Raw genomic sequence first — 13,668 nt, forward strand, 5'->3', positions numbered from 1 at the left:
ACTTCTTCAGTGAGGGCTTGGCTAAGTCATTGCTCTTCTTTACAATGGAATGATGTATAGCTATGGAAAGAGGATTGAGTTCAGTGTGGTTCAGTGTATGTTGTTGTGAAATTATCTTCAAGATAAAGAGGAAAAGCAAGTGTGATACGATGGCTTCTGTAGTGTGATTTTTAAAAAGGAAGGACATTTATACCCATTGACGTACCTAGATGTACAGAGTAGTTTTAGAAGAAACCAAGAGATTATGAACATTCTTGTCTTAGTTGGAGGGCTCAAGTGGGTCACGAGACCTTTTTGTATTGTGAAAATTTACCATTTGCAGGAATACCTTTTCCTGTTAAAGAGGTAACCACCTGTCCTTTCAACTCCTTAAAAATCATATTTGACCTAACAGATGGCTCATGTTGAAATGTTTGATGGCTAGTGCTGTAAACTTACGCAGGAGGCCTCCTGTCCTGAAGAACGAAGGGTGACTTGGAGCAGCTGTGTTTGTGGGAGGGCAGTCTTGTCAGGTGGTTCTCAGCATGTCAAATGCTTGTATACACTTGTTCCAGAATTCTGCTGGGACTGTATCTTAGTGATATGTGTTAATGGGTACACAGAAAAGGTGCCCATTGCAGCTTTCTTTGTGAAACTAAAAGACTGAAGTAAAAAGAGGAGGATGTACTGGAACTGTTTATTAGTGGGGGCTACTTGCGTAAGGTGTGGTCCTGCCACACAGTGAGTGGTGCTTTGTGGAGCGCTAAGCAGGTACCTCTGGGTGTTAGGGAGAGTTTACCATAAAAAGGTTTTTTAAATAATGGCTTTAAGATATAATTCACAAGCCATAAAATTTACCCTGCCTTAAAATTTTTAACATATATATATATCAGTAGTGTTTAGATATGCATGGGTTTATTTATTTATTTATTTATTTTATTTTTGGCTGCGTTGGGTCTTCGTTGCTGCGTGAGGGCTTTCTTTAGTTGTGGCGAGTGGGGGCTACTCTTCGTTGTGGTGCACGGGATGGGTTACTTTGATAGAGGTAAATGTGGCCTGACTTTAAAATACCAAACTAAAATAACTTTTTTTTCCCTTAGTTATGCAGAATAAACTTAGAAGGAAAAAATAAAGTGCTTTTCCAGAATATAGATTTGTTAAAAGAATTTGATAAAAATCCAATTTTTAAATCTCTTCGGTAGGAAACGTAACTGTTACAGATTCCAGTTGAAAAGTCTTCCCTTTCCATGTGACTAGCCATCCAGTACCTGTCTTCAGAGGTCACTTGTATCTTTCAAAGATAGGCCATTCAGGGTGAACAGATATATATATATATACACACATATATATATGTATGTATGTATAAATATATATATGTATGTAGGTAGGTATATATATGTATATATGTATATGTCAGAAAGGCTAGTTGTGATTTTTCTTGTCAAAATTGCAATTTTGATAAATCAGAACACCTCAGAAGCTTTTCGGCCAGGTGTGGCCAGTGGGCTGACTCTTGCTATCACTGACCTGTTGCTGCCTCCTGATGACCTGCTGTTGGTGCTAGGCTCCTAGCCTGCCACGTATGTAGCCTGTAGACTGTTCAGTTCCCAGGCGTGGGACCAGCAGCTCCCATGTTGAGGTTGGTTTCTGGAGAGACTACAGTGTAGTCATCGCTATTGGAAGATGGACACAGGTTTTGTTTTCACAAGTTGTGAACCATCGCTAAATCATGACTTGTTCTGATTTTTCTTAATAACTTGTATTTATGTATCTCACCAAGTGTTTTGGTAGAATATCTTCACTGTTGACAGTGAATCTGTGAGGTGAGCCAAACATTTATCTCCAGAGTCTCTGAAAGTATAATAAGATTGATGCCAGAATTAATGCAGGCAGCATCAAGTGACGCTGGGAGAGGAATCATTCCGTTTAGCAGATCAGTCAGGGATATTTAGGAGCTATTTTTATCTAGGTTGTGTTAGAAAGACAGCTGACAAAAAAAGTACAGCATTTATTTTGTCTTCATATTGAAAAAATTAAATATATTAATGTAACAGGCATTTGAATTATATTTTAAGCCATGTTTATCATACAAGGTTTTTTTTTAATTTATTTATTTTTGACTGCGTTGGGTCTTCGTTGCTGCGTGTGGGCTTTCTCTGGTTGCAGTGAGCAGGGGCTACTCTTTGTTGTGGTGTGTGGACTTCTCATTGCAGTGGCTTCTCTTGTTGCGGAGCACGAGCTCTAGGTGCGTGGACTTCAGTAGCTGTGGCTCGCGGGCTCAGTAGTTGTGGTGCACGGGCTTAGTTTCTCCACCGCATGTGGGATCTTTCCAGGCCAGGGCTTGAACCTGTGTCCCCTGCATTGGCAGGTGGATTCTTAACCATTGCGTCACCAGGGAAGTCCCTCGGTAAATCTTTTATAAGAGGTCATCAGCCCTTTATACTACTTTCAGATATTTATAGACTTTGAGTCCCCTCTCAGCAATTTGTAAGAAATTGTCCTAGAAGAATAATTGCCTATGTATGAGAAGACTTAAGATGTTTATTGCATCATTTTGGATTAGTGAAAAGTGAAAAAATGCAAATGTGTATTCATTGTGGAATGGTTATAGTTGTGTTAAAATACAGTGAAACACAGCTATAGATACAGAAGATGCGTGTATTGATGTGAAAAATGAAAAAAGCTTGAAAAACTCCTAAATGGAGTAAAAATTGTTTGCTTTTATATGCGTTTTGATACAATTTTAAAAGGTATATACCAAGCTCTTAAGTGACTATTTCTTAGGGGAGGAGAAAGAATTATGCTTTCTTTTCTTTTTTTCCTTTTTTGACTCATGGTGTTCAGGATCTTAATTCCCCAACTAGGGGTGGAACCAGTGCACCCTGTAGTGGAACCACGGAGTCCTAACCACTGGACCGCCGGGGAATTCCAAATTATGCTAAGTCGTGAAAAGTTATTAGGTCCAGTCAGGTTGCTAAAATAGTAGGCAGAAATGAAAATTTAAAGGTATTTCTACCTTGTAACTTACTTCTACAAATCTCTTATCTTAAGGAAGTACAGTGGCCTCTTAAACAACACAGGTTTGAACTGTGTTGGGTCCACTTACATATGGATTTTTTTTCAATAAATACATACTACAGTACTACACGATCCATCGCTAACCCCCTCATTGTTCAAGGGTCAACTGTAATTGAAAACACAGGCAAACACTGGTACACAAAGATGTTTGTGGTAGCTAGCGTTGTTTATAAGATTGAAAAGTTGGATGCAACAAAAAAGGCTCAATGATGAATGAGCAAATTATGATGCACTCAAATGGTAGACTGTGCCCTTGAAACTTTGTGACACCTGTTCAATGACTTAAAATTCCTTAGGATATCATGAGAAAGACAAAGATAAAATTGTGTATACTGAAGATTTCTGTGTGCTCTCCTTGGAAGCATGTGGCTGAATCAGAATTCATTGACTATCATGGAAAACGCCAAAAGCCCCCTTTCCCTGTGCCCCTCCCGCTCCCTGGAGGCAGTCCCTTACCACAGCTTTAAGGTGGAAGGAGGCAACAGCTTGCTGCTCAAATGCCACAGGCTGACCTTGGATGGTCAGGGTTTTTTGTTTGTTTTTTGGTTTGTTTGTTTTACCACGGAGAATCTCATACATCAGAAGGAGGTGTAACAGTATAATGAATCTCCATGTACCCATCACTCAGCCTCAGGAATGATCAGCTCAGGACCAACTGTGTTTCATCTTTGTGTACCCACTTCTCACAAATCTCAAAACAAACCTCACACATCCTGTCATCTCATCTGTAAATATTTCAGTGTTGCCATTGGCTTTTGAAGTTCTCTTTACTCTGCATACAAAGATCTGGTATTATATTTGGTTATGACAGAATCTCCTTACTAGCATGTTGTTTTTTGTTGTTTTTTTTTTAACTGAAATATAGTTGATTTACAATGTTGCATTAGTTTTTTGTGTACAGCAAAGCGATTCAGTTATATATAAATTCTTTTTCAGATTCTTTTCCATTATAGTTTATTACAAAATACTGAATATAGTTCCCTGTGCTGTACAGTAGGACCTTGTTTGTCTGTTTTGTATATAGTAGTTTGTATCTTATTAGCATTGTTTCTAAAAATACATTGAGGAAAAATTTAAACATGCAGAAGTAAACAGAATAATATAATGAGATCTCTGGGTTTCATCTCCCAGTTTTCAGTGATTGTTGACGTGAAGACTCTTATTTCATCTTTATTCTTGTCTTTCCACACTGGATTATTTTACAGTAGTTCCTAGACATAGAATTTCATCTGTAAGTACTGCAAATAGTACATCTAGAAGATAATTTTATTTAAAGTATTGGTAATTTAAGAAATAATTTTTTAACATTATCTAAGTCCTCAAATTTCCCAGACTATCTCAAAAAGTATTTTTTTTACGATCATTTGTTTGACTCAGAATTCAAAGTAAGAGCCACACGTTAGGATGTATTGTAAGTCATTTTAAATCTGTTTGAAGAAATTAATTTTTAAGTCTCTCATATCCTGGATTTTGCTGATTGCATCCTTATAATGCAGTCTTTTTAATGTGTTTTCCTTTATCTTTGAAACTTCCTATAACCTGGGAGTTAGATCTGGAAGCTTGACGGTCAGAATCAGGTTCTCGTTTGACAGAGTAGTGCAGGGGCCGGGCTGGGCACTGGCTGGTGCGTCACCTCGGGTGGCAAAACGTCAGTGGAATTGGGTGGCACAGGCAGCCTGACCTGGTTGCACAGGCCCCCATCAGCCTTTGGCCTCATGCTTCAAGCAGCAGTTGAGGATTATTGCCTAGATCAGTTATGTCACTAGGGTTACTGCTTGTCCGTTGTTTATTTATTTATTTGGCTGCATTGGGTCTTAGTTGCGGCACACAGGATCTTTCTTTGCAGCGCACGGGCTCTTTTTTGTGGCGCATGTGTTCAGTAGTTGCAGCACACAGGCTCAGTAGTTGCAGATCGCAGGCTCTCCAGTTGTGGCATGCAGTCTTAGTTTCCCCACAGCATATGGAATCTTAGTTCCCTGACCAGGGATTGAACCTGCATCACCTTCATTGGAAGGCGGACTCTTCACCACTGGACCACCAGGGAAGTCCTGTCAGTAACTTAAAAACATGTAAAACACTCACGTGATTAAGAGTTTGAGATATGAAAGGTATGTTGTGAAGCCTGCCTCTCTCTCTGTTCTTTAGCCCCCTGGTTGGCCCCAGAGGTAACCAGTTGTTTGGTTTCTTCTCTTTCCTTCAGAGATTATGTGGATACCTGAGGGACATGTATCTCTACTTTCTATTTTATTTTATTTTTATAAATTTTATTTATTTATGGCTGTGTTGGGTCTTCGTTGCTGTGCACAGACTTTCTCTAGTTGTGAGCGGAGGCTACTCTTCGTTGCGGTGTGTGGGCTTCTCATCACAGTGGCTTCTCGTTGTGGAGCACAGGCTCTAGGTGCGCAGGCTTCAGTAGTTGTGGCCCGTGGGCTCAGTAGTTGTGGCTTGCCGGCTCCAGAGTGCAGTATCAGTAGTTGTGGCACATGGGTTTAGTCGCTCCGCGGCATGTGGGATCTTCCCGGACTGGGGCTCAAACCCGTGTCCCCCGCATTGGCAGGCGGATTCTTAACCACTGTGCCACCAGGGAAACCCTCTATTTTTTTTTAAACACAAATAGTAGTCTGCTGTACACATGCTCTATATCTGCCCCCCCTTCCCTTTTTTTTGGTTTAAGTTTTCAGCATATCTTTGAGATTATTTCCTATTGTATAGTGTACTTCATCCTTTTGTGTCTACGTAGTATTCCACAGGATGTTTGTCTGTTTTATAGGACCATGCCCTGTTGATGGTCATAGTGCTGCATTGCACATTGGCACATTGTGAGTGTATCTAGGAAAGATCCCTAGAAGCAGGACTGTTGGCCCAGAAAGGATGTGCTTTTGTCGTTTTAGTAGTTAGTGTCATGGAGTTCTCCAGAGGGGTGAATGATCCCACCAGTGATGTGTGAGAGTTCCCATTTTCACATATTTACTAACAGAGCAGCGAGTTACCAAACTTTCAGTTTTTGCCAATCAGAAAGGTGTAAAAAGGTATTTCTTTGTGGGCCTGACAGGGTTGTCATAAAGGTGTTTCTCTGTGTAGGTGTTCACTGCCTAGACCCTCAGCTTGGGCTGATGGCTGGGACCTCTGGCACTTTTCCACCCCAAATTCAGGTTATCTGGGAGAAAGTGCCTCACCATTGGCTCCTTCTAGCCCAGTACAGCCTCATTCTGACTGCACCAGGGCCAGGCCTTGATTTCTTGAGAGTGTTATGGAATTCCTTAGGACAGGGAATTGGTCATCTCTATAAATACATCTCATGTTTTTCAACTTGAACACAGACACACAGAACATTAAGGTTACAGGGCAGCCCATTTCTTCAGTGTTCACATGTGGAAAATGTAAAGATTTGCTTCTCTCTAATTCAGTGAAAATATGGTTCACTTTTCCCCCACATTGTCTTGCTTTGTGATGTTTTATTTGACAGGTTTCCAGAGCAACACACCATATCAACTAATGGGACCGGTTCTGCTTACACCTGGTCTCTGTAGGTGTGCAGTGTGACAGTCACGCTTTCCCAGTCAGGTCCTGGGTGAGAGTCCTTGTGTGACCCTGGGCAAGTTATTTTGCCCTTTTCTATTTTCTATAAACTGGGCTGGTGAAAACTGCCTCAGAGCTGTGAGGACTAAGTGTAGGTACTTTGGAGTCAAACCACAAGGGGCTTTGCATCCTGATGCCATCGCTCAGGAGTTTGGAGACTGTGCCTCCATTTCTTCATCTGAAAATTGGGTACCTTGAGAGCCCCTGCGTGGCTGTATTGAGGCACACGTTTGCTGTGACTGTTCTGCTGACAGCATGGGCTCCTCTTAGGCTCACTGATGCTGCTAGGCAGGCAGGGTCAGGGAGAGCACTTCATGGTCCTGTGTGTGGACGGACAGCCTCCAGCGGCAGTGAGACCTGTGTGCCCCCTGTGCCAGCGGTGTGCCCAGGCCCCCTGAATAGTTCATGGTTCATCACACCACCCCTGAGTTACAAAGGTGGATAACTTCCTAGTAAGTGGTACCTTGTGATTAGGACTTAATTTTTAGATTTGAGTACCTTTTTTTTTTTTTTTTAATCATTTAAACCTGCTTTTTTTTTTTTTTGGCTGCGTTGGGTCTTCATTGCTGCGTGCAGGCTTTCTCTAGTTGCGGCGTGAGGGGGCTACTTTTCGTTGCAGTGCATGGGCTTCTCATGTGGTGGCTTCTCTTGTGGCAGATCACGGGCTCTAGGGGCGCAGGCTTCAGTAGTTGCGGCTCGCAGGCTCTAGAGTGCAGGCTCAGTAGTTGTGCATGGGCTTAGTTGCTCCGCGGCATGTGGGATCTTCCTGGGCCAGGGCTTAAACCTGTGTCCCCTGCATTGGCAGGCGGATTCTTAACCACTGTACCACCAGGGAAACGCTAAACCTGCTTTTTGATTTAGGAACCAATCTGGAATTGAGAAGCACATTGAAGAGAGGGAGGGGCAGTAGGACAGAGTCATCTTTTAAAGAACATGGCAGTTAAGAGACGTCTCTGCAGTATGTCTAGTCTGTGTTGTGAAGTTTACCATTTAATTTTTAGCTTATCAGATGTCTGAGTCAGTTTATATTTTGCTTAGATGCAGCTGGTTGCCTTGATTGGTAAAAGCACTGGCAGAACTGTCAATGTGTATTCCCCACTCAATCCCTGTTGAGCAGATCCCTGGCTGTGTCAGGTGTGAGATCCCTCTTTTTGGGTAGACAATAGAGGAACTCTGCATCAAAGTCTCAGCACGTGTGCATGCATGACCCTTGCACCTCTCAGGCTGGTCTGTTAGGAGCTGTTGTTCCAGGTGAGCACAGATGGTACGTGACCCGAGTCAGCTCACTGGCGCTCTGATCCTGGCAAGTCCCCACCTTGTCAGCAGAGCTGGTCAACTTGACATACTTCCAGGAAATGCAGTGCATGCATGCAAACAAATGCCAGTCATCGGCTTTCCTGCTCGTTTGATTTGAACATAGTGAAATGTTTATTGAGAATATTTGGGGACCAATGACAGGAAAGAGGTCCTGAGTTCCAAGTGTGTGGAGTGAAATCTGGGAGTTGGCCTTGTGGGCAGTGGGGCTTGGCACCATCACGAGCCTCTTCCCTGTCTTGACCTACTCCCAAGTATGCATTCATTTGAAAAGAGGGGACTGTAATCCTCTCCAGTGTCCCTACTGTCCATTCCAGTGTCACACCAATCCTTGAGGAGTGCTCTGTCCTGACCATATTTGGAGGAAGAGACATAGATTATCACTCCTTTGGTCCGTTGGCCTAACTTTCACCTGCCTTATTATCATTTCCACCCAGAACTTTCCTTTCTCTATTTTTCAGCGGTGGATCATTCACCCTGTCTAACCCGGTCATCCACTGCTAACCTCACTTGCTGTCTATGTAACATGATGCTGACTTCAGCAACTTGGGAGGTGCTACTTATCACTGGTCCTAGCCTGACAGTTGGGAAAGTGACGTCCTGTTTGTATGTTTATCTGAAGTTATGTTGGGGCCTTTGACTAATTACGGCAAATTAAGTGCTTAGCATATGTGACTGCTTATTAATTGGTATTTTATTGATTCCCACCAACTCTTTTCAGAGTGTCTTTTCCTTTACCTTTTTGGGTAAGTAGTAACCAGTTTTCCCGCTACTTTAGACGGTGGGCAATAACTAAACGTGTTCACAGCTCTCAGTAACATTTGTTCTATTGTTTTGTTTTGAGGTGGAAGGGGGAACTCTACCCTCAGAGCATGAGGGAATAATATTTACGTGGCTCACAAAGACCAGTGAGTACATCATCTGCATCTCCCACGACTCACCAGGAGAGGGCCTCTGACGTTAGCTCAGTCCAGCCTTTTCTGACCCTCGGAGACCACTGTTAGTTATGGCCAGGTGTTTTAATTTTCCTCAGAAATTTCTTGGAAACGTTGTTGAGGGATGGGGGTTCTTTTACAAATTTTGGAAATAAATAAATCAGATGAGAAGACATGCTTTTGAGTGGTCATTTGGTTTAACAGAGCCCCTTAATTGAATGTGATTGTGGACATTTTAGCTGTAGTGTAGCTTCAGATCTTCCCACTGAACCTACAGGCTTTAAGAACCAACCCAGGACTGTTATTTCCTATCGAACACGTGAGTTCTGAGGTCGTAGGCGTGTCACTGACTGTAGCTCTCTGCCTCTCCTGAGCTAGGCGATGGATCACTTGGAGTCCTTTATTGCTGAGTGTGATCGGAGAACTGAGCTTGCCAAGAAGCGGCTGGCAGAGACGCAGGAGGAGATCAGTGCAGAAGTTTCCGCAAAGGTATGCTGGGGAGGCCTTCGCCTCACATTGTTGTCGTAAGAACTGGGCTGCCACCGGGCTAGCAGTCACGGTCACTGCTGAGTGTGCATCTTTGGGGTGGATGGTACCCACTGCCTTGGCTGTTCCCAGTGAGGAGGGAAGGCCGTCGCTGCGCTCTTAGCCCCTCCCCACACTGTGCGTGTGGGTTTTTTTGTTTGTTTTGTTTTGTTTTTTGTGTGTGTGTGCGCACGTGTGCGTATGTTTTAAAGTTTCTTTTTTTTTTTTTCTAACATTCCTACATAAAACAGGAAATGAGAAAAGTTAGCAGGGAAATGGTTAAACTGTGGTGCATCCATATCATGGAAGAAGAAAGTAGATCTGTGTGAAATTGGCCTGTGTGTCATCTGGATGACCCTTGTCTCTTCAGTGGAACTCTCTTCAGTGTCTTTTTTCCTTTCAGTTTTATAAAAGCATTTCTTAGGAAATAGACAGTTGCAAACTGGATCAACGGTGCCATTTTATTTCTGAAAGCAAATCCCCAAAATTAGGCATTTTGCTTACAGTATAAGTGTATGCATTTAGACCCATGCATTTTTTTACCCTTACCCAGAAGATTGAACTGTAGTAGAAGGCATAAAAAGAGATGGTCTAGAAGCTGACCCACATGATGGTCCTTGCAACCGGTTGGCAGTAACAGCGGTGCCACTGCTTTTATTGGAACGTGGTGCACAGGTCTAGTTATGATCAGTCTCAGTGGTGGCGTTAAGGATGTCGTAATTGTTAGAATTCACATGTCATCATTGAGGGTTTCCAGCTGTTCTAATATTTTCAGTGGAACAGACCAGAAATGCAACAAGAGAAACACTCGTTTTCTTTGCATTAAAAAATCTGTTGTTTTTAGATGTCTCCTTACCTGATTGTTTCTCTCTCGTAGGCAGAAAAAGTACATGAGTTGAACGAAGAAATAGGGAAGCTTCTTGCTAAAGCTGAACAGCTAGGAGCTGAAGGAAATGTGGATGAATCCCAGAAGATTCTTATGGAAGTGGAGAAAGTCCGTGCAAAGAAAAAAGAAGCTGAGGTTGGTGACAAAAATGTCTTAGAGAGGGAGGAAGTAGTAACTCCAGAGTTGACCTTTTGGGCTAAGATTAAGCCATGCCTTCTTTTTTTGTATACATATTGGGAAGGAGTTGGAAATAAGGTGGTATATTGTCAGGATTGTACGGTTTAGAGTCAGCACACACTGGGGTTTGTGTCTTCACTCTGTCCCTGTGACCCCGTGTGGCCTCAGACTAGGCACTTGCCAGCTCTGCGCATTATTCCCACGTGTAGAGTGCGTCCTGAGTATAACAGTCAGCGGAGGAGTGTTAGTGAGCACCTGCCGTCTGTCCATCTGGCTCCCAGGGAGGGGGCAGCGTGGTGGGTGTTCACCTGGTGTAATTGGGCCAGACTTGCATTGCAGATGCTATGTACAGTGAGGCCTGGTGCTTAGTGACACTGTGTCCTCAGTAGAAAGACCCGTGCAGGTTGCAGGTGGTACCCAGGTGGTGTCCGCTAGGCTGCCAGGCCAGGACACACTGCTGTGTGGTGGAGAAGCTGAGTCAGGGACTCAATGTCTGTATCCATGACAACCGTTTTCCTCCTAGATGATTTCCTCTGTTGCATACTCCCTGGTTCTCAAATCTCACTGCTGGAATCGGAGATGGCTTGGGCAGGCTTCGAGAACGGTGGGAATGGTAGTCAGAGGAAGACGGGGCGGGTTTGTTCCTTTAGTAAGTGTTTGTCAAACTCCAGCTATGGGCCAGGCACTTCTCTAGTTGTGAGCAAGCCGGAAGACTCCCTCTCCTGTTGGAGATGATACTGCTGTGGGGAGGGGGGCCAGGCAGAAAGGAATGTGAGCAACGGATAAGATTAATTCTGATGAAGATGGGTGCACTTGGGGGGTGCAGGGCGTGTCCAGGTAGGACAGAGGGACCCTGGAAGGCCCTTAGCTGAGACCAGATGAGAAGGTTCTCAGAATGGTGGGTAGAGGTGAGATGGTGGAGTGGGCGGTGCCCCAGTGCAGGGCTGGTTTTGGTTGTTGCTGCACCCCCGGCTTGTCATGGTGCCTGATACATAGTAGCAGCTCAGCGATGACACAACGATTCTCAGCTGAATACACGAATCCTGCTGACTGCCTGTGGGTGTTCGAGCGAGGCCCACTCAGGCAGTGACGTGTGCATGAAGAGTCGCAAGTCCTGCGTAGAAATCCTACACGGCTGTATACTAAACCCCTGTGTACTTAAATGGGAAATTTATGTTTATATGTAAAAAAAAAAAAGTCAGGCTCCCTCGGTTGCTGACAGCTCCAGCAGAAAGGCCAGAGGGTCAGGAAGGAAGCTCTGCGGCCTCTTAGCGAGTCCTGAGGCCAAGCCTTCCTGCTTTGAAGAGCAGAGCAGACACCAGAAACCCGTGAGATGGCTCCGAGATTTATGCATAGGCTGAATGATTGTAGATGTGGGGTTCACCACTTGGATGTCTGCAGACAGCCAAGAGGGCAGCAGGATAGGGGACCCATGGCAACTTGTGCCCAGGACTCCAAGCATCCTTGCTAGAAGGCAGGTGCAAGGACGCTCACAGCAGAACTGGTAAAATGAGCAACCGTCGGTAACCTGGAAAACCACCCATGGACAAACAGCCATGTGCCCCTGAAATGGAGTCCTGCAGCAGTGAACGAACTGAACAAATCTGCCTGCCACATCCTGGAGAGAGCTCTCCAGCAACACAGGTGGGAGAAAGACCTGTAGTGCTGACGCAGGACTTCTAAATGCCCCAGGTGCACACATGGTTTATGGGTCCACATGTGCAATGAAGTACAGAGACAGCACTGAAGATTATGCTGAACGCACACGAATGCCTCTGGGGAGGGAGAGAACAGACACTAGAGAGGGAAACATCAGGAACTGAATTTCCATCATAATGTTCTATATCTTTCATTAAAAGAAAAACAAAAACCTTAAGCAGAAGTGCTGAATATGGTGGGTACACTATTTGTGATATTATTCTGCCCCTCTCTGTAGTTGTAAAACTTTGAATGCCTTCCTCTAATCTCTTTCAAAATCAATTGTAATTATTCTGAGTGAAAAAAGTCAATCCCAGAGGGTTAAATATTATGTGGATCTGTTATATAACATTCTTAAAATGACCAAACCATAAGAATGGAGAGCAGATTGGTGGTCACCAGGAGTCAGAGAAGTGGGTGTGGCTGTGAAGGGGCAGCAGGCAGGACCTTTGTGGTGATGGATGTTCTGAACCTTGACTGTATCACTCAGTGTTCTTTCTGTGATGTTGTGCTATAGTTTTTAAAGATAGAACCATTGGGGGAAACTGGGTAAAGAGTACGCAGCACCTCTCTGTATCATTTCTTAGGATGACGAGACAGCCTTGCCTCCTGCTAAGGGGAGGAAGAGCACCCTACCCCATCCTGTTCTGTCCTGTAGTTCTGAGGAAGGCCTATGGGGGGCACTCAGGTGATGAGGATGGGGACAGTGGCCAGAGTAAGGACAGTGGGGGTCCTGGGCACTAGAGTGCCTTTCTGTACCTTTGCCGGTTTAGTGAGTGATGTGATGTCTTATTTTGATTTGCATTTCCTAGGGAACATTTTGAATGTGTGAATTAATGGAAGATTACTACATTCAGTCTTCCCTTTAAGGGCAAATGATTATTGAAATGCATTTCTTAAACCTAGATTTTGAAGGAATGTTTTAACTTGAGCACAAGCGACAGTAACCACGTTCTGGTTCATTTTCTTTTGTGTTTCGTGTATTTTGCTTTGAAGCCGAGTGACTTTTTTTTTTTTTAATTAATTTTTGGCTGCATTGGGTCTTTGTTGCTGCACGCAGGCTTCCTCTAGTTGCAGTGAGTGGGGGCTGCTCTTCATTGCAGTGCGTGGGCCTCTCATTGTAGTGGCTTCTCTTGTTGTGGAGCATGGGCTCTAGGCGTGCGGGCTTCAGTAGTTGTGGCGTGCGGGCTCAGTAGTTGTGGCTCACGGCCTCTAGAGCGCAGGCTCAGTAGTTGTGGCGCACAGGCTTAGTTGATCTGCGGCATGTGGGATCTTCCCAGACCAGGGCTCAAACCCATGTCCCCTGCATTGGCAGGCGGATTCTTAACCACTGCGCCACCAGGGAAGTCCCTAGTGACTTCTTCGGATTAGACTCAGACTGCACTGGCTGCAGGAGGGAGTGTGCTTTGTTCCATTTGGCACGCTTCCTCCTTTGAAGAGAGTGTCTAATGTATTTGTCCTTCCAAATTTTAGCTTTTGGAGCTGCGTTGGGATACA

At 44.2% G+C, this 13,668-nt stretch overlaps 1 protein-coding gene across 3 annotated transcripts in view; it reads left to right on the forward strand.

Moving 5' to 3' along the window:
* LUC7L (LUC7 like) overlaps window positions 1-13,668 on the forward strand; it is a 53,962-nt gene that overhangs the window by 8,685 nt on the left and 31,609 nt on the right. For all 3 annotated transcript variants that reach the window (XM_022594301.3, XM_022594300.2, XM_089896476.1), the window contains 2 exons: window positions 9,264-9,374; window positions 10,288-10,431. In XM_022594301.3, the coding sequence (XP_022450009.1) occupies window positions 9,264-9,374; window positions 10,288-10,431 (255 nt within the window). The remainder of the gene's footprint in view (window positions 1-9,263; window positions 9,375-10,287; window positions 10,432-13,668) is intronic.

The sequence above is a fragment of the Delphinapterus leucas genome, chromosome 15 (assembly GCF_059928025.1).
Source record: "Delphinapterus leucas isolate spDelLeu-1000000601 "Yukka" chromosome 15, BTC_Dleu_Yukka2, whole genome shotgun sequence".
NCBI classification, from domain to species: domain Eukaryota; kingdom Metazoa; phylum Chordata; class Mammalia; order Artiodactyla; family Monodontidae; genus Delphinapterus; species Delphinapterus leucas.